At 38.1% G+C, this 20,998-nt stretch overlaps 1 protein-coding gene across 3 annotated transcripts in view; it reads left to right on the forward strand.

Annotated features, from left to right (window-relative positions):
* TCERG1L (transcription elongation regulator 1 like) overlaps positions 1-20,998 on the forward strand; it is a 177,945-nt gene that overhangs the window by 107,004 nt on the left and 49,943 nt on the right. For all 3 annotated transcript variants that reach the window (XM_026710607.2, XM_087932519.1, XM_087932520.1), the window contains exons 5-6: positions 5,219-5,344; positions 19,408-19,502. In XM_026710607.2, the coding sequence (XP_026566392.1) occupies positions 5,219-5,344; positions 19,408-19,502 (221 nt within the window). The remainder of the gene's footprint in view (positions 1-5,218; positions 5,345-19,407; positions 19,503-20,998) is intronic.

Raw genomic sequence — 20,998 nt, forward strand, 5'->3', positions numbered from 1 at the left:
ACCCCATAGATATGTAAAAGCTCTTAGTATATGAAAAAGTCGGCTCCATATTTACAAACAGCTAATAGAGGAAACCAAGAAAGATGATGGAACCATAATTAATGGAGGGCCATCTCTATAGTAAACCTTTAATGGACCAGTAGGAGGAGAAATGTCCATCAAAATCAAATCTCCATTTCGTCTGAATTCATATATTTTATAGAATACATTCCATCTGCATAATTATGTAATTGCTGGTTTGATTTGATAGATTCGACATTATTGACATATGACAAATAGATGGAAGTGATGTAAATTATATCAATTAAACAGACTGCTTCAGAAAGAACAGCTTCATTTTTGGTTTAGGGTGGAAGTAAAATTTGGTCTGTACTATCCGAGTCTTTTAAGTGGAATTAAGACCTTGCTCTCACTCTATTCTTTTTTTTTTTTTGAACATCTGAATCCCAACATTATATTGATTGATCACCTAATTTTGTTGCTATCTTGTCATGTAAGGAAAAAATAGATTGAATTGTGACAAATAACAATAAATACTGGACTTAACTATGCGAAAACAAATAATGATGAAGTGTTGTGATTGGAAGGATCGGTCCTGTTGGGAGTTTTGACTCTGATGACTGTTAGATCGTGGATTGACGTCAGAACCAGGAAACGTTAATCTGAAGGGCAAGCCAGTTAATTAGCACGTTGCCTTAATGGGTATAAAAGGACACAGCTGAGCTGGTGCCTTTCGCCAGGAACAAAATGACTATTTTGAATGAGGACGTTATAGCAAAGAGCTCTCTGTTTGTTTGAATTTCGAAGGGGAGTCCTAACAGTTTCTGCCAGCCGTTATCTTGTTACTCCCTTCAGTTTGATTTGATTGTGAAACGGCTGCTTTATGTTTGTTCGTTTGAATTTCCAAGAGGAGACATAACATTATTGTTCCTGGCCTAAACAAACCATCTTTAAAGCAAGATGGATTCAAATCAACTGCAGCGTTTGGTAGAGCAGCAACAACAACAAATTAATCAGCTACTGCAAAGCAATGTGACGCTTCAGAATCAGGTAACACAATTGCTGAATTATGTTTCCAGCTTACCAAGCCCTGCTGCTGTTCCCCCTGCCCCTCCTGTGAGGAAAAGCCCAGTATCCATGCCGGAGAAATTTTCAGGACAAATGGACATGTTTCCGGCATTTCTGGGGCAGTGTCAATTATTTATGTCCTTGAGGCCTGAAAACTTTCCAAATGATCGGGCTAAGACAGGATTTATTCTTAGCCTTTTATCTGGGCAGGCTGCTAATTGGGCTACTCCCTTGTTAGTTCAAGATAGCCCATTGTTGAATGATTTCCAGGGTTTTCTTCAACAAATGAGAGTGATGTTTGAGAACCCAATTAAGATACAAACTGTGGACAGACGGTTATGGGACATTAATCAGGGGAAACGTTCCCTGCAGGAATACGTTGCAGAATTTTGTTTGCTGTGTTTGGACTCTAACTGGAATGAACCGGCTCATATGGCTGCATTCCAGGAAGGCTTGTCTGATGCCATCAAAGATGAGCTGGTCCATGCAGAGAGGGCTTTGACTTTGGATGCATTGATAGTTCAGTGCTTACGAATTGAAGCTCGTTTACAGCAACGTGGATGCAAACGGCTCGGTATGGAACCATCTTCGTTTTCTCGTGCACAACCCACACCACCGAGAGTTTTCCAACCCACGGTTAATGTTGAGGAGCCGATGGAGTTAGGCGCACTCCGCCCTCACTTAACGGTGTGAGAACGTTCGAGAAGGTTCCAGGAAGGCTTGTGCCTTTATTGCGGGGGTCTGGGACATTTTGTTAATTCCTGCAAACGGAGAGGGACCCGCAGATCCGTACCTGAAACCACTCTTGGCTCGTCAGGAAAACAGGGTAGACCTGACCTCAGGGAAACCCTAGGTCGGACACATTTCACATCCCCACCTCAAATTGCTGAAGTAAATCCTGGCCCTCCTCGGCATTTACTTTTGGACACTCAAATTTTTCTACAGTCACAGAAGGAGGGAATTCCCGCTGTTGCGTTGGTGGACTCAGGGGCTACAACCAGCTTTATGGACCGAGCTTTTGCTACACACTATGGGATCCCATTGGTTGCTGTACATCCACCCATTAAGGTGGAAACCGTGGATGGGCGTGAGCTCAAGTCTGGGCCCATTCGTTTCGCCACCCAGCCAGTGCTTATGATCATTGGGGATCATGAGGAGGCGATAAGTTTTTATATCACCTCGAACCTTCATCTCCCTTTGGTGCTCAGAATGTCCTGGTTGCGTTTGCACAATCCGTTGGTGGCTTGGTCGCAGAACGGTATTTCTTTTCCAAGTCTCCAATGTGTAAACCACCTGAGACAATTGGAACGAGCGACGCCTCCATTGGCTGTGGGAGACAGAGTGGGGTTGTCAACGAAACATCGTCAAGTTAATCATCAGACTCGGGGGAAGGGCCCTGCGGTGGGGGATAGTGTTGTGATTGGAAGGATCGGTCCTGTTGGGAGTTTTGACTCTGATGACTGTTAGATCATGGATTGACGTCAGAACCAGGAAACGTTAATCTGAAGGGCAAGCCAGTTAATTAGCACGTTGCCTTAATGGGTATAAAAGGACACAGCTGAGCTGGTGCCTTTTGCCAGAAACAAAATGTCTATTTTGAATGAGGACGTTATAGCAAAGAGCTCTCTGTTTGTTTGAATTTCGAAGGGGAGTCCTAACAGTTTCTGCCAGCCGTTATCTTGTTACTCCCTTCAGTTTGATTTGATTGTGAAATGGCTGCTTTATGTTTGTTCGTTTGAATTTCCAAGAGGAGACATAACAATGAAGTATCCAGACTTTGGGATGGAATCATTTCTCATCAGCTTGAGGAAAGAATTTTCATCCTTTCCCCTTCTTTTGGATCACTCAGATGCTGAATTCAGAAAGGGCACCCTGTGAGATCTCCTATTTCACTTTCTGCTTCTGTATCTTGATATTCAGAAATTAAGATGAAGTGTTTTTCCCTCCTGATTCTTATTCCCATGGCAGGAGCACAGAGATCTACTTAAATAGAAGTAATTCCCCCCATTTCTAAGAACACAACTTGCACAATGTATAGCATCAAAACTGGACAATTGCCTAACATATTAGCCTAATAAAATGAGAAGTTTTACTCCCATTGCTGGCTTCAAAACCAATTGGAATCAATCTTCTAAAGATAACAGTGGTTCACATTATCACAAAAGAGCAAAAAACCCATGAGACCCATGAAAACCAACCAACCTCCTCTCCCTTCCTCTCTCCCCTCCTTTCCCTTCCCTCTCCCTTCCCTCTCCCTATCCTCTCCCTGTCTTCTCCCCATCATCTCCTTTCCTCTCCTCTCTTGTCCTGTAGACAACAGGAGAATGTTCAGAAACACATTAATCTTAATGACCCAGCACTGGAACTGAAATCAAGGAGAGGTATATTACTTGCTGGTACAAAAGCCACCTATTGCTAAGGATTATGATTTGATGTAGTCTAATTTGAGTTTAGGAAATGATGAAAACTATATTACATAAGAATATGTAGGGATACTGCAACTCCTGAATTCTAGAAAATTTAGAATTTTCAAATTTTTGCAACTTATAGTACGAAATGTAAATACATGTGTACCAAAGATACTACTAGAGAAATGAATGCACAATTTTATCTTTACAGTGAAAGCCAGTATTCTGTGCTCCTCTTTTTTAAGAAGGAGAAGGAGAGAGGAGAGGAAAAACAGCGCATTACAGTAGAAATCATATGCAGGCTGATGATAGTTCTACATTATGATGGTTGAGGGAGGGAAGGAGAGCAGGGGAAACGCAGCTAACAAAAGTAGCCTAAGTGTATTTGCTGGCTTTTGTCACCTTAGCTTTTTCAAGTGCTAAATGAAAAATGTGCATGCAGAGAGTGTTGATTAGAAAAGCAGAAAGTACATGAGCTAGGTCAGAGTCTTTCTGTGGATATGCAAAGGCTTGAAAAGCAAATCAGAAACAGGAAGTCTGGCTCATCCTTATGTTTACCTAAGATAAAGGAAAAGGATTGAACAGAGAGTTCAGGAGGTTCCATTTCAAAAGCCAGCTTGCTTCATCTGTATTCTGAATGGAACTGCAGCAAAGTGTAACCAAATGTTGAAAAGGACTTGTTGAGTCCACCCTATGACATAGTCTCTGCCACATGTGCTTGTCTGTACAAGGGAAGCAACATTTGCCTACAGATTCAAGGAAGAATTGCTAAGGATGTGCTAAGTATTCATATATAATCAAACTATGTTTTTCTAATATATTTAGATTAAACATCTGTACAATATTCAGTCATACTTTGCTAATAGCCTTTCATTGATAAAACCACTAAAATTGCCATTAATTTTTCATATCTTGTTTATTTCAAAAACAGATAGAACATTAGTTCACACTTAAAGAAGTCATACCTGGATTATGCTAATAATTGATTGGTAGGCTTTTCCAACTATGATGTCCTTGCACTAGTTCATATCCAGAAGAGTTTGCTCCTAGTTCTGTCTGGATATACTCCTATTTCTTTTCTTTTCTTTTCTTTTCTTTTCTTTTCTTTTCTTTTCTTTTCTTTTCTTTTCTTTTCTTTTCTTTTCTTTTCTTTTCTACCTTAATTTTGGCTGAATCTTTAGAAGTTGTATGCATTTAAATTTCTAATGCTGACTTTTCAGGCCATGCATAAAAGACCAACTGGCCTATTTGAACAACTCAATTCCAATTCATTTTTCCTGTGTGCTCAGCTTGATTGTGTGATAAGTTTTTCCTCATGTTAAAATGACCCTTTACAGTATAGGGCTTTTCCCACTTAACTTCCTGGAATCCATTCTCCTTTGTATTTCATTTTATTTGAAGAAGTCAAGTTAAAAATGCTTCTTTATGTAAGATATGAAACTGGAAAAACCTTCTTTCTCATGATTCACTAGAGATTTATATTTTGGTTGTGCACTGTTAATCATCCTGCATTAGCAAATGCCTTGCATTAAGTATTATATTATTTTATTGCAGGTTGTACCATATATAGTATTTTGATTTTCCTGTTCTGCACTTAGTTATATTTGCTCACTACCATTACTAAATAGTTAACATTTAGTTTCTGATAAAATTTCACATTTATGATAACAAATTCAGTCCCAGGATCTTTGCACTTTTACGTAGTGAATATCTCAAACGTTTCTGTTCTCTTTTGTATGCAGGTATTGCTTCAAGACTCGAGACTCGCATGAGTCCTCTGATGCCAGCTCAAGTCACCAGGGTAGCGGCTATCTCATCACCAGCTGTGACGTTCATGGCAACCAATTTGGTGGATCAAACATTAGCAGGTGTGTTTATGTTTCACTATACTGATTATCCCGCTAAAGCATATGTTGTGTATTTGCATACATTTCAACCAAATTGTTTCCTATGTTGTACAGTAATGAAAAAACCCTCTGCTAAACAGAAGCATTTTGCAATTGAACTAAATCTAGCATGGTTATGCAGCAACTGTTGTAGGATTTGCATCAGTTGAAGATCAGAGGAGGTTTCTTTTTCACAAATTCTATTCCAGAATGGACCCTTTTTTCCCCCTTTTAGACCTTGGAATCAAAGAAGTGAATTTTTTTTCTTTTTTTAATAAATAAGACCGGAGCAGTAACATTTTAAAACTCTCCATTCTTACAATGTCAGCTGGAAAGGAATACCTCTGTTTATTAGAACAGATGTATGATAGAAGCCACATCTGCACTAAAATGTGTTTTCACAGTACAGGAATGAATATATTTGTATCTATATGGTTTCTGTGATGACTGAGCAATTATTTGATTCCTCATAATTCCCTTTTACCTGTCATCATATTATCATATCCCTTTTTTGTCTTTCTGGTCTTCAGCTCACCTTTTATAACTAGCCAGCTGCCATTTAGACACACAAACTGAAATTGGTTCCCCCGCTCCTCTGAATTATCTTAACTCTTTACTACCTTTTCTATAATTTTAGCTTTTTTTCCTCCTCTGGCCCAAGATGTGGAGGTAGCAGTCTGGTGGGTGAAAATTAGTGATTCTTCAAATGTTCAATTTGCCAGATTCCAATATAAAATTGAATTGATTCATGTTTCCTAGACAGCACCTGTTATTTTTTTGCAGTTGTCTGAATGTTGCAAACGTTTAAACTAGTTTGCCTTAATTGCATACAGAGCACTGCTCACCAGAACAACTAGACGCAGAACAATTTTTTCCCAAATGCCATCACTCTGCTAAACAAATAATTCCCTCAACACTGTCCAACTATTTACTAAGTCTGCATTACTATTACTATCAGTCATCATTCCTATCACCCATCCCCAGCCACTTGTGACTGTATGACTGTAACTTTGTTGCTTGTATCCTTACCATTTATATTGACTGTTTCCTAGTATGATTTGATTGCTTATTTGTACCCTATGACTATCGTTAATTGTTGTACCTTATGATTCTTGATGAATGTATCTTTTCTTTTTATGCACCCCGAGAGCATATGCACCAAGACAAATTCCTTGTGTGTCTAATCACACTTGGCCAATAAAGAATTCAGTCATTCATTCAAGAGAGGATGTAATTATCTTAAATTCAGATGGACTATTTTATTTCAATGGAAGATCATAGCTTGGCTTTTCAACTGTCAGCAATCAAAGATTTCAGTAGATACTAACAAAACACTTGTGTAAGCTAAAATATTTTGTCTCATGTAGAAAAATTTAGGACAGCTTAAGAGGCTCAATGCACTTGTTTTGGTGCATTTTGGTCAAACCTGGGAAAAAAGCCAATATCACCTAATATAAAACCAATATCACCTAATATAAAAGCTGGTAGCAATGTCTTGAGTATGTTCATAGGACACATTTATGTAAGTCTGATCATGCTTTACTGAATTTACCCAGTTTTGTAACTGATACACTGAAGCATAAATTAAGTGTACAGGTAGGCTTTGTTGTGCATTATACTACACTAAATTATGGGTTTGCCCAACATAGCTCTCTAAATTGGTTTTCAGTGTCTCTTATGAACATGTTGATTATATAACATTGTTTAGATCAAATTGATAGTTGAAGGAAATAAGACAAAGGCATTGTTCAAACTCACATTCAAGGTCAACAAGCTTAGTGAAATATCAAACGAATAGCCTTACTTCTTTTATTTTCCTCCTAGTAAATAATGCTAATTCCAAGAAATTGTAACTCTTAGTTAAATATTTGTAACTTAATTTCAGTATTTCCCATATTCTAGTTCCTCATAAATTTATGAATGCATAAAACTGCTAATATCACTACAAACACTTTGTAAGGCAGTTCTCTATTCACAGGTATTTATGGTGTATAGATGAATAGATTAGCTTGTTTTATTCCAGTTTGTTGTCCCCCAAAATGGGTCTTAGTCTAGTGCTGAAGCACTAGATGCACAACAAAGCCTACCTGTACACTTAATTTATGCTTCAGTGTATCAGTTACAAAACTGGGTAAATTCAGTAAAGCATGATCAGACAAGAGGAATAGCTTTTAGCGTGTTTTTATTGAATACTCCCATCAAATGGCTAGTGTGATCTGCTGTCGTCGGGACAGTGGGTGGGAGTTGGAGAGTGATTTTTTATTTATTTTTATTTTTTCCCAAATCTTGTTCTATTGTATTTTATTAATTTATTTGATTCTTTTTGTTAGATTTTATTGTTTTTTTATTTTTTGTTTTAAATATGGTTTTACATTATGTAAGCCACCTCGAGTCACCATGGGTAAATAGGTGGTAATATAAATTAAATTTAATAGATAGATAGATAGATAGATAGATAGATAGATAGATAGATAGATAGATAGATAGATGGGTTCCGGCCTCAAAGGAACCAAGACCAAGAGCAGTGTTTTCCATTTACTTTTATACAGTTCAAAGCAAGAAGACAAAGAAATAGCATGAATCCATCTCATTGGTTAAACATACATTCTTTACCTTATATGGAACATCAGGTGGACAGACCACCTTAAACATTTATTTGTTTGTCACTTTCTGCTCTGCCAGGCACACAGCACCACATGCATATCTCTGTGTCATAATTTCCTGGGATGTTTCCACTCTCACCAGGATGGGCCTCTCCTAATTCCAGGGCTAATCCATCAGTTTACACTCATATTTTGCAGTACACACTTTAGTATATTTTCACTCATTGCAATTGTTTTAACTCTTTATTTTTTTAAAATTAGGTTATAGAGTATTATAAAATACAAAAGTAAATAGAAGATGGGGGGAGGGGGGGAAGTGAAGTGAAGAAAGATAGGGTGGGAAAGAAAAAGAAACATTGACTTCCTACTCTCTCTGTTACAGTAAAATAAGGCATTAATATCAAATCATAGCTTTTTTGCTTTTCCGTAATAGTATGAACAAATCATTTCTATAGAGATCTATCAGTCTAATCTGTAAAACCCAAAGTCAAAGTTACACTCGTTTCCACATCATTAATTGTTTTAACTATGATGCTGAGTTTGGAAGTGCACAATAACTCAACATTGGGTAAGATTAATTAATGATTGGATTTAGTAGAGTCTGAATTTCAGTTCTTTCAGATGCTGTCTGTTGCTCCTCCTTCCTTTCAGTTTAGATTGGAATCTACCACATTCAATTTCTTATGCATCTTAATATACTCTCCACCTCTTGCTTTGTTAAAAAGCTGCACCAGTTTCAAACAAGACTTTCAGCATATCAACTGAAATAATGCATTGGGAATGTAAAAGAGCCTGCCCTTTTAGACTTAAACAATAGGGACATCTGAATCTGTTTGTATATTACGCAGCTGCACCTTGTTAGTAGATACCTTGCCTAATCCTGTGCCAGTTTAAGTTTACTGCAGACTTTTGCAAGTTGACAAACAAAATATTTTGCTAGAGAAACTGTGACCACAATATTGTTAGCATGTGGGTTAATGTGGTAGAAATGCATGCTTTAGAGATAAGGCGTTGACATTTTTACGTGTATGGTTCAAATTGTTTCAGATTGAGTTTAATTGTTAATTAGAATTCCATTCTGGAAATTATGATCAGTTTATAAGAATGAAATATACTTTATTTCCTTTTGCTGTACCTTTTGATGTTTGGGTACATTTTGTAGAACCTGAGAAACACATTTTTTTGTGATTTCCTAGATCATTGTAGAATAAAGGATTTTTCTGTGGGGAGAGGTGCTACTTGGAGTTTTTGGTTTAATCCAATATTACAAGCAGCACTTTTGAGAGGGATTTATGATATTTAAAGTTTGGAATTTCATGATTAGTAATTCAGACTCAAAGGTGATATCATCAGGAAGAAATTGAACCATAGATGCATTTGGGGCTGCTTTGATAGCATCTCACATAATATACAACAATTGTATGTTCCACTATGACTGTTTTTCTATCCATCGCTGCTAATCCTTTAGTAGAGCTATCTACAGAGCCCTTGCATTCCAGACTTTTGTCCAGCCAATATAATCACACCCAGAGCTTCCTGATTAGCTTTTACAGACTGAGTATCTGGATAGAGACAAGGAGGAATGAGTAGAAAGGAAAGGATGGAGTCCAAAAATCAGCAGGAAAGAGGAATATCAACATATCAGCACATCAAGTTGAGATTTTCTTAGGTCTGTTTCTCACAGCAATAATTATAGAATTATTTCTGAGGAGAATGCCTTTCTTGGATTCAGCAATGCAACACATCTAGCTTGGATTGGGCCAAACTATTCCCAATGGGTCTGTCCATTTCTCGTTCATTTCCTGTCTTGGGAAGTAGTATTGGAATATTCTGAATTTTGAGTCTTGGAGATGTGATGGACCAGTACTGCTTTCCAGATGATAGGTACAGGAAATGGACATTTCCACAAGATCTTCCAGTTAGAAAAAAGGGCCTTTACTCAGTTCTCTCATGGATGTGTGTCAGGGACCAGGATTTGGATTCAAACTCTGGTTCTGACAATGTTGCTCCAGCTCAGTCAGTGGATAGTCAGCCTCTGGAATCTTCAAGCCATGATTCATCAAAGAAGGCCAAGCAATCAGAGGCATCTTCTCATCAGCTGGAGTTGTCAGTCAATGAGGGTCATCAGCATCAGACTTTGACACAGTACAGGCAGCTGCAAGCAGAACAATGGCAGTCAATGAGGCTTCTCACTAGGCAAATGGCAGGGCCACAATAAATGCAGCAAGCTGTGTTCAGGAAGATTTATGTAGCTGCTGTGTGTTCAATCTTTGTTGGAAAGAACCATTTGAAACCCAGTTTGTGATTCTTGTTCCTTTGTTTACTTATAAATCCTTGAGTATTGAATTGGCAGGCAATCCAACTTGGTGCTCTGACATCTTGGACCATTCTATGGCAGCGTAGACTTCAAACAGATTTATTCAGGCAAGACCCTTTTGTGCAGATCCTGATTTACAATCCTGTCTACTGTTATCTCCTTGATTCCATAGCAACTGTGTCTGGATGTGTATGCCTGAAACCTAGACAGAATAGATTGGTGTCTGGGAAGTGCCCCCCTTGGTAAATCCAAAGAAGCTTCCCTAATACAGGTACTCCTCGACTTATAACCACAACTGAACCCAGAATTCCAGTCATTAAAGTTTTTGCTGTTGTTAAACAAGGCACTCATGCAATCCTGGTCCTCCCCCACTACAGTCATTATGTATGGAGCATGGGGTGCCTCAGGGGTTGTGAGAGATCCTGGGTTGCTAAATGAATGGTCATGAGTTGAGGATTAACTGTATATACAGAAGCTGTCTGAACCGGAGCTTGAGAGGACCACAGTTAGGTGTCATCTCATGTGCCCGCTCTGCCTGTGGAAAAGAGACAGAAGAAGCAGGCAATGACAAGACAGAAGAGGCAGGGTTCAGAACTGTAAAAGGACCTCAGCGCCCTGGCCTGGCTGCTATTCACCATATTCGCTCCCTAAGGCACACAGACATTTCCACCCACTTTGGGAGAGCGGGGAGTGTCTCTTATGGAGTGAAAAATATGGTATATTTATTCAAAACATTTGTATGGTTATCCAACTCAGTGTGACTCTGGGGGGTTATATAAATGTTTTAAATAAATAAAAAGAAAAATTAACTCTCAAAACTAAATGTGTATCAGTTGGTATGACTGTTTTTCTACAGGTATGATCTGGTTACTGTAATAAAATAATTGAATCCATTAGAAGCTCATTTAATTCTCCCTAACTGGACAATTAAATAAAATGGGATTGCTAATTATCTGATCCCTTCCTATAGTTATTCCTATGTCTGTTGCCATACATTACAGATGTTCTCAATTATATTAATTGTTGTCATTCCTTTTTTGAACTGACCTGTGTTTTCTTGTCCTGTTAGGGAAATAGACTGACAGAAATGCAATCTACTTTACTACCTATGTTAGATGGGAAGAATTCCCATCAATTGCTGAGTTTTTTAAAATGTCCATTAAAAAACAATTAAACACTTGCCTGTTTTCCTAAAAGGGGAAAGATATACTATACAACTTCAGCTAATGGCATGGTAGTTAATAAAAAACAAAACTTTTTTGCCTGGTTTTCTATTTCATATAAATGTCCCCCAATGAAGCATTTTTAAAAAGTTCCTCAGTTTAGCTCTTGTTCAAAAACTATTCTATTTAGCAAGTGTAACCCGTTTTGGAAGCATATTCCTTTTTTAGATACATCATTCTGAGAGTTTATATGTGTGTCCAGGTGCAGATTGTTGGATGGAGAGGGATAAATACCAAGTGCTACTCAAAGCTGTCATCTATACTGTGATGAAATCCATTGTGACAGACCTTGCAAAACCACTCCAGTAGATAGCCATGGTAGTTTGTTTGTTTTTTAAAAATATATATATATATTCTTACCAACTCTCCCCTTAGCACTTTTTCATCTTTTTCCTAACTTGGCATGATGGATAGCAGGTAATGGGCGAGTGGGGGAATCAATAAGAAAATAAGGTGACAGTAGGTATAAGCATCAATAAATTCACATTACTCCATGCGCATTTAGAGAGCAGCACACACATATTGTACATACTTGGAATGCACAATCTTCACACTCAGAGCTTAGGATAACACCTAGAATCTCTATGAGTTATATCCCAAGCAGCAATATTTCATAGAAGTGGAAAATTATTAAGAACATGGGGAATATTTATATTTTAACTGACTTTAATTTCACTTAAAATCAGCTTGCATAAAGAAGGAAAAAACACAAGTTCACCATTTACTAAAAATTGTCCACACAGCTTAGTACTATTGACCCATATTGACAACAGGATTTCAGATTGGAGCAGAGATATTCAGCAGGTTCCGACCAGTTCTGGAGAACCGGTAGTGGAAATTTTGAGTAGTTCGGAGAACCGGCAAATAACACCTCTGACTGGCCCCACCCCCATCTATTCTCTGCCTCCTGAGTCCCAGCTGATCAGCTGGGTCTTCTTTCGTTGCCCTGCACAGGAGAATGGAACTGGAAAGCAGGTTAGTGGGGTGGGGAGGGAAAGGGACTTTGGAATATCTTTCCCCTGGAGTCGGGTGGGAATGGAGATTTTGCAGTGTCATCCCCTGGAGTGGGCAGGGAATGGGGATTTTGCAGTACACTTTGCCTGCCACGTCCACCAAGTCATGTCATGCCCACAGAACCAGTAGTAAAAATTTTGAATCTCACCACTGGATTGGAGATTTTTGAAGCCCACTATCTAGAGATACCAGAGGTTAAATCTCAGCCTTTTGCATACAAATAGGTGCTTTTCACAAGCTATAGTCTCTATTTAGTTCTAGAAGAATTATATCCACAAGAACAAAACTATTCAAATTCAGTGTGCAATTTTTGTACGCAACCTGCAATGGGAATGGGAACAATTTTGAAGCAAACTCTTTACTAGAACTTGGAGTACATCATTATTCCCCTCTCCATATGCTTTATTTTATGAGAACCTTCTGGGTCTTTTAATCGGAACCAAAGCAGAATGAGTAAAGGAGATACCACTAGATTTTTGGCAAAATAAAGATCAATAGCTTGGGCTGAAGGTGAATCATGCATTTCAGTAGCATTGGGTTATTGTGCAAAATTCAGTAATAGAAACACAGGCACCCTGGATTCATTGTATGTGACGTCTTTTTCCCAAAAGGGATTTATTGATTTATTGTTTGTAATCTGTATATCATTGTCTCTTGCATCCATGATTGCCCCTGAATTGTACCATTAATCACAACTTGTTCTTTTATCAGCAACAACTGGAGGGAAAAATGCTGGGTTATGAAGCTTTCTTTTTTAAGAGGAAAGAAGCTTTTCAATCAACCACCATTCATTTTTTATTAGTTTGGTTCTTCCTGTCACCTGGGACATTTCATGCTTTAAGGGCCCACAAATCAATATTTATGAATAACTAAAATGCTCCAAGTCTGCTTCCTGACTGGAAAAAAAAATAGCTGCTTTTGAATACATTTGCAAAAATATGACAATTAAGATACAAATATGTTCCTAAGCCTGTATTGACATAATAAGAATGAACATTTAACTGGATTACTCATCGGTTACTGCATAAGAATGATTGTTGCCAATATTTTAATTACTGTGATTTAGGATATTTTGATTGTATTATACCTTTTAATGGAAATAATTTATAGTACTCCGTTGTTATGTTTCATCTAAAAAAAATATTGAAATGACTTTTTTGTACTATATTGGCTGAAATTATCATTATTCATTAGGAAGTATGTTTTATATTCACTCCTGAATTTCATTATAATAAATCACTTAAAGGCTCTTCTTATTCTCTAACCAAAGTTAGAGGATTCTTTTAATTCAGCATTTCCCTTCATATCTTAACAGTATTTTTCTTGCTTGCAAGGGATTCCACTTTGTCATACATTTTATTGTCTTTATTAGTTTTATAGTTTTTGAAGATTTGCACAAGAACCCTAGAAATGGCCTACTCTTTCTTTTCCACCTCATTTCTAAGGATCAAAAATTATCGATATTACAGTTCTATCTACTGTGTGTTCATGTGTGTGAGAGAGAATATAGCCACCGCACCCCACTTGTCCCCAAACAACCAATGATTATCAATGGATTTTAAGCTATCTTCCTGGATCACATTCATAGGAACAAATTAGTTATTATGAAATCTGCAACAGAAATCTATTAGTATGACATTCACATACCACTCTATTTCCTCATTTCCCTCTGTGTGTGTTTATAAAGCCTGAAACTGTCATATATATTTTTCTTCCATTGAGTCATATCCAATTCACAGAAACTGCCTGAACAGTCCTTCCAATTTCTTGGCAAGGCTTTTTAGAAGTGGTTTGCCATTCTATCCTTCCTTGGGCTGGGAGAAAGTGACTAGCCAGAGTTTACTTAGCTGATTTTGTGCGTAAAGCAGTACCAGAACTCATTCCCCTTGTTTATAGCCTGAGGCTTTAACCACTACATCAAGCTGGCTCTCTCTTGCCATGTACATATCCCTAACAAAACAATATTTTGTTGACTGCTTTCCATATTATGTTGATTTTAATGAAATGTTTCATCATATGGAGAACTTTCACTGTCCCTATATATTTGCAAGTATCAGCCCCACCATGAGTTAGGCTCAACCTGGTTATTAATCTTTAGAAGTTGACTGTTATACATACTCCTCTAGACAACCAACCAAGTATCTGCAATGCATAACAACAAACAAATCCAACTTCCAAAGATGAATAGACCGGACAGGATTTTGGACAGCACTCATAGAGTGGCAATATTCTTCAGCAATAATTTATCAATAAATGAACCATTCTATCTTACTCCAAGAAATCTAGTGATGCTTTATCTTCATTGTCATTTCATGGATTCCTGCTAAGAATGCTACCAATGGCATACTGGTTTTTTGGAGTTTGGAGTCCTTGGGTCAGAATATGATGGTTCCTTTGTAAACCTAAACTTTAGACAACACTTTTACATACCTTGCAGGTTCCAGAAAATTTTAAGTTAGGGTAGGAGATTTAAAATTCTTAGAATCTCTTAGGTCAAATTGCTGCTGCCCCATATATACTTCATCAGCATAACTGAGAATAGAATAGAGCAGAGCAGAGCAGAGCAGAGCAGAACAGAGCAGAGCAGAACAGAACAGAACAGAACAGAACAGAACAGAACAGAACTGACTAGGTTTATTGGCTGCGTGATTGGACACAGAAGGAATTTGTCTCCAGCAGTGGTGGTATGCTGCCATTTCAGATTGGTTCAGATAAACTGATAGTAAAAAAAGCCTCCCACTATCAGCTGAGTGGAGGAAGAAAAAGCCTCCGACAATCAGCTGAGAGGAGAAAGAAAAGAAAAGCGCAGGATCGGCCTTCCCACCTGCCCCTGCGCTTTTCTCTTTTTTATCCTCTCAGCTGACTGGTGCTGCTGCAGACTCAGCTGGTGTGGGAAAAGCTATGCATGTGTGTTAGGTGTGCGCATATGCGGACCTAAACACCAAACCAGTAGTGGAACAGGTAGGATCCCACTGCTGGTCTTATCTCTCAGTGTACATATGAACAACAAAGCGACAAGTCATTGATCATAAAGCATAATATACAATCATAAATCTTAGGATGTAAACAATATGTGTCCCAGGATAATAATACAAGATCCAACCTGGGTTTGTCACCAGGACCAGAACATTCTGCTAAAGAGAAGCTCTCCAATGATGGGATCCACCACGAGTCTGAAAGGTCAGAAGACTGAACTCTTTTCCTGGTGACCAACCCAGATTAGATTCAGTTCCTTAGCTTATATATAAATTATGTGATTGTGACAATACCTTAGATTTATTTCAGCCCTAAATTTATGGTTGTTATCTTTAAAAGAACAACAACATACATTTTCCTGTCCTAAGAAATTAATAATGGCAATAAATCCTACTGCAATTGCTAAAATTTTCCTCCGAATAAACATGAATAGAGTGGATTTATACAAATGGATATATTTTTCAGTCAGTTTTATCCTAGTAATGTACTTTGCTTTTACAAACCCGTCCTCTGTTTTTGCACTGTTTATATTAAATAAAACAAGACTTCATAACCTCAAATGAATTTTGATTGCCTAGTGTTTTGAGCAGCTTTCAAGCAAGAGTTTATTTGATGACAAAATCATGAGAGTTAGTGGAAGATCACAAAATGAAGAATAGTTAGGGATGTCAAAATGTTCTTCTGCTTAAGCCCTTGGAGAGTAATTGAATAGGTTTAGCTTTGCTAGAACAGGAAAAACATCAAAGCCAATTATGTTTGCACAAAAGTCCTGGGCATGCAGGTTACTTTGCACATTTCTATAACTGTTGCAAAATCAGTGATTGTTAAAGGAATATTTCCTACAAATCAAAACAACTCTAGCATTTCCATTGTTTCCCAGATTCACTTTCCAGCAGACATATTAAGAACCTATTATTCAAAATTGTTCATCGGTCAGACACTGTATTTTCTAAACAACACATTGGTTGCTCCTGCAATTTTTGATAAGATAAATGTCAGGGACTTTAACCAACCTGCAGATGAAAATGTCGAGGGTATGTAATTAAACAGAAGTGATCTGTTTGTTTATTATCTTTTTTGAAGACCTACATCGCAAGTGTTGTAAATTCACATAATTCATTGTTCAAAATAGGTTGGACTATTTCACAATTTTCTTGTCTCATCAAAGGATGGCTTAATATGAAGGTATGCTTTTGGGTCTCCATTTGCTGCTTCTGAAACCACTTCCAAACAGAAGTGAACAAGTTTCCTGCCATTGCAAACACAGACAAAACTCCTAGGTTTAGAATTAGCACCGAATAGGTTTAGCATTTTTTCCTATTCCTTCAAGGGAAGGACAAACCTCTCCAGATGTTCATAATTCAGGAGGAAATCAATATAGTAGTTTTGTGCTTGATCTAACAACCCATGTTAGATCGTTGTTATGTACATAAGTCTCCTCTGTGCTCCTGAATTCTGTTTCCAACAAATAAAGTTTCAATACCATAGAAAATAAACAGTGACTCTCATGGGTTCACCATATCTCTCGTAGGTCTCAAATTCTTGTGGCCTTTCAGGCATGAACATCAAAATCTCATGGGATTTCAGACATTTGTTTAAATAAAAAGTCATTCTTGTGAGCTTCATCCAAGTAGAGCCATAGGCTTCCAAGTGTTGTAACATTATAATGCATATTATTCCCCTTATGTATTTATGTGCCAGATTGCAATACAGGTGCATGTGGCTAAACTTTGCATGATGGCATCCTCGCGCACATAGCTTTTGTGTGTGTGTGTCTTCATGCTTAGAGTCATAGAAACTATATGCACATTGACATGCATGATGTTGTTGAAACTTGCATTAAATGTATCAGTGAAGGAACCCATTGCTCTAAATACCATTTGAACACTGTGAAACTGTGTGAAGAGAGGGAAAAGAGAAAACAAATGCAATATCTCTCAGTGCCTTCCCATGCATTGATTTACCTATTACTGCAGTATGAATAACTTACAAGGGTGAGATACTCATAGTAACTTACACCAGAGTGGAAAACAGCCTGTGCGCTCTCTCTCTCTCTCTCTCTCTCTCACACACACACACACACACACACACACACACACACACACACGTGTTAAAAGTCTTTATTAAAGCTTTCAAGCCTGAATTAGTATTCCCCAGAAATTCCCCTTGTCAATGTCAGCCCAACCTCCACTGAGTTCAACAGGCTACTCAAAAAAAGCCAGCACTAGTCCACAGCACAAAGACAAGGCAAGATCCCACGACAAAGGCAAATCCACAAGGCAAGTCCAGAGTTCAAAGGCATGATCCAAAGTTCAAGGCAAGAATCACGACAGCTGAAGAATACCCAGCAAGGAAACAGAAACATTGCTCCCAGCATTGTTTCACTCCCCTTACTTAGCTAAATAACTGCTTCCTGATATATCCTATCAAGAGGAGTGAAGCTGCCTCCTTGCAAGTAGCCAGGCTTATGTTTTTGTTGTGCTTGCCTCCTCTCAGCCCTATGTGCTCTTGGAACTTGAGGAGGAGACAATTGTTCTCCAATGATCAGCTGCAGCTGTGTGCCCTGTCCATCCAAAACTTCTGGGCTTCCCAGCTTCAGCTGTGCCTCTCTAGTCTCAAACTTAGCCAGCTGGTCTTCCAGTTGCTCCCCTGTGCTCATTTCTTCTACTCCTGGCTTGTAGCTCTTGGTTGCCTCCCCTCCTGACATGCCCATGACCAGTTCATCCTCCTCCAAACTAGCTTCTGGAGAGGTCACTGGGAAAATGTCCAGGACAGTCATCACACAGCCTTTCATTGATGACTATGGAACTACCCTTTGATTTTCTTGAAGTCAGGTGATTTTGGAAAACCTTATAAGCTAATGCTGGTTAGATGAAATCAGAAGTACAAATTATGAACATCCACATTTTGTACAACATCGCCTTCCCATTATTTATCTATTTGCTATGCAATAAATGATTTAGATAAGTTTTAAAACTGGATACAAAGTTAAGCTTTTTAAAATTCACATGCTATCTCTTCCTGGTGGATTAATGTCACATTGGCTGCAAGGGGTTATGTAAAATGGGTGGTTTTAAAATCAGTCTGATTAAATCTCTTGACATGGATGTGTCCTTTGGTTTTCTTAGGGTTTATTTATGTTTAGAAAGATAAGGAAGAAATTCAAGTCTATTTTCTGAACATTGGGGGAAATGCCCTCCGTTTTGCAAAAGTGTCTGCCTGCCAACTTTCTGTCAATTATCTGGTCCCAGAATGGGTCTGTTTGTGGAGTTAAAATGAGATTAACTAGCCTAAGGCTCTGTTACTTGTATCTTTTTATTTGCATTTGCATTTTCAAAATTATGAATGGGATTTCATTGCTGTGTACACAGCTGACACATCAGTCAGACAACAGAGCCCTCAGCCATTATTTCTATGAAATCAGAATCTCTCCAGAAACCTGTTGGCAAAGAAGAGAGAACAGAGTTTTTAATATACTGAGTGTGAATGTGTATGTGAGTGTGTGTGTGTGTGTAGGGGAGGAGGGAAACAGAAAAAATAAATACTCAAATGATTTTATAGATTCTTTGACAAAAATTGGTTGTTTTCATTCAGTAAAAGTTTTATGTCAAGACATCAAAGAAACAACATTTTAAAACATGCCTTAAAGTCGCCAAGTTTGAAAACACTGGTTTAAATTGAAATTTTCCATTCTCTTTTTATCAACATACATGGCATAATTCAAATTTGAAGGTACTGAAAATGTAGTTTTGAATTATAGTACGTGTACTGATTTTGGAAAAATAATGTATCTTTCTAAATGAAAATTTCTGTTTGTTTTTTTTTTAAAAAAGGCTCAGCTTTAGAGATCCTCTAAATGAAAAATAGAAGATAGAAGGTTCTTTCTGGATCTTATTTGTTCTGTAATTGCAGATAAAAGGAAAGAACCAGACAGGACATCCTGCCCACCAACCCTAATTTTACATACTGAAATGAAGAACAAGCCAGCAGAAAATGAAAATGAGAAGGTTAGTTTCTTATTGTTTAATTCTGAATTGAGAAAGAAATGGATTTTCTTCATAGATTTATCCTGCAGCACAGATAGATCCCCAAGTTGGCATATTCAAAAGTTTGTTTCTCTATCTTCCTGCTTTGCTTCATCTTCCATCTCCTCACTTCCAGGAGTGTGGGCCCAGCCAGAGAAATCTTAAAATGGAGGACTGTGAACTGGCGGATGAGAAGGGTTCATTGGAAAAATAAAATCCATTGAGAATGTTTGGATTAAGAGTTCCCTAGAATCTGTATCTATCTTTATTAAGATAATAAGCAAAATGAAAATTGTTAAAGCTGTGTTAATTGATAAGCTCCACAAAACTGAGTCATACACACAGAGACATAGACACACACACACACACACAATATGCAATTGTGGCAAATATCTGTAGCTCGGGTATAGGATAAGGATGAAAGTTTGTTCTCCAAGCTTGTGGGTTGCTTTCCAAACATTTCATTGCCAGGTTAGGTAACCTCTCCAGCAGAGTTTAGGGGATGTCAGTGTTCTTCTGTTTATAAGGGCTTCAGGTGTGGGTATGTCAAGTGAGGGTCTTGTGATGGGTCAGCTGTGAGTCTTGTGATGGATCTTGTGAAAAGGAGATTATATCAGCTCAAGGTCACTGGGAAATTAATTGCTGGTATGTGGGTTGCATGGATTGGTGCTGTCTATGGTTGGCTGTGTGGTTGATTTGGATTCTGAAGGGTTCGTAGATTGGTTGTAAGTCAATATGTCTGTTGATGAAATTGCCTGTGGAGTGCCAGGCTTCAATGAAGAGGAACACTGACATGCCCTAAATTCTGCTGAAGATGCTACCTAGCTGGGTAATGAAACATTTGGAAACCAACCCACAAGCTTCAAGGGTTCATTTTCCAAGCTTGTGAGCCGTTTTCCGAATGTTTCATTACCCAGCCAGGTAACATCTTCAGCAGAGTTTAGGGGGATGTCAGTTCCAGTGTCTATATTTATTTTATTTTTTATTTATTTGTTTGTCAAACATGTACAAGATAACAAGTATAAGTATGAACATAAACAAGAACAGAGGAAGTAAATACATTTACAGATAAATGGGGACAGTAAGACAGGGACAGTAGGCACACTGGTACACTTATGCATGTCCCCTTTAAGGACCTCTTAAGAATGGGGTGAGGTCCATGGTAGACAGTTTGAGGTTGAAGCTATGAGGGACTGAGGCTGTAACAACAGAGTCGGGTAGGGCATTCCAGGCATTGACCACTCTGTTGCTTGAAGTCGTATTTTCTGCAATCAAGTTTGGAGCGGTTTACCTTGAGTTTGCATCAGTTGTTTGCCTGTGTATTATTTTGATTGAAGCTGAAGAAGTTGTTGACAGGCAAGATGTTATAGCAGGCAATTTTGTGAACAATTTTGTGAACTTAGATCGGACTGCAGGTGGTGCAGTTCCAGAATGTCCAGGCCTAAAATTTTGAACCTGGAGGCTATTGTGAGTGGAGG

Source organism: Pseudonaja textilis, chromosome 4, assembly GCF_049901715.1.
Source record: "Pseudonaja textilis isolate UNSWEBS1 chromosome 4, rPseTex1.2, whole genome shotgun sequence".
Taxonomy (NCBI): Eukaryota; Metazoa; Chordata; class Lepidosauria; order Squamata; family Elapidae; genus Pseudonaja; species Pseudonaja textilis.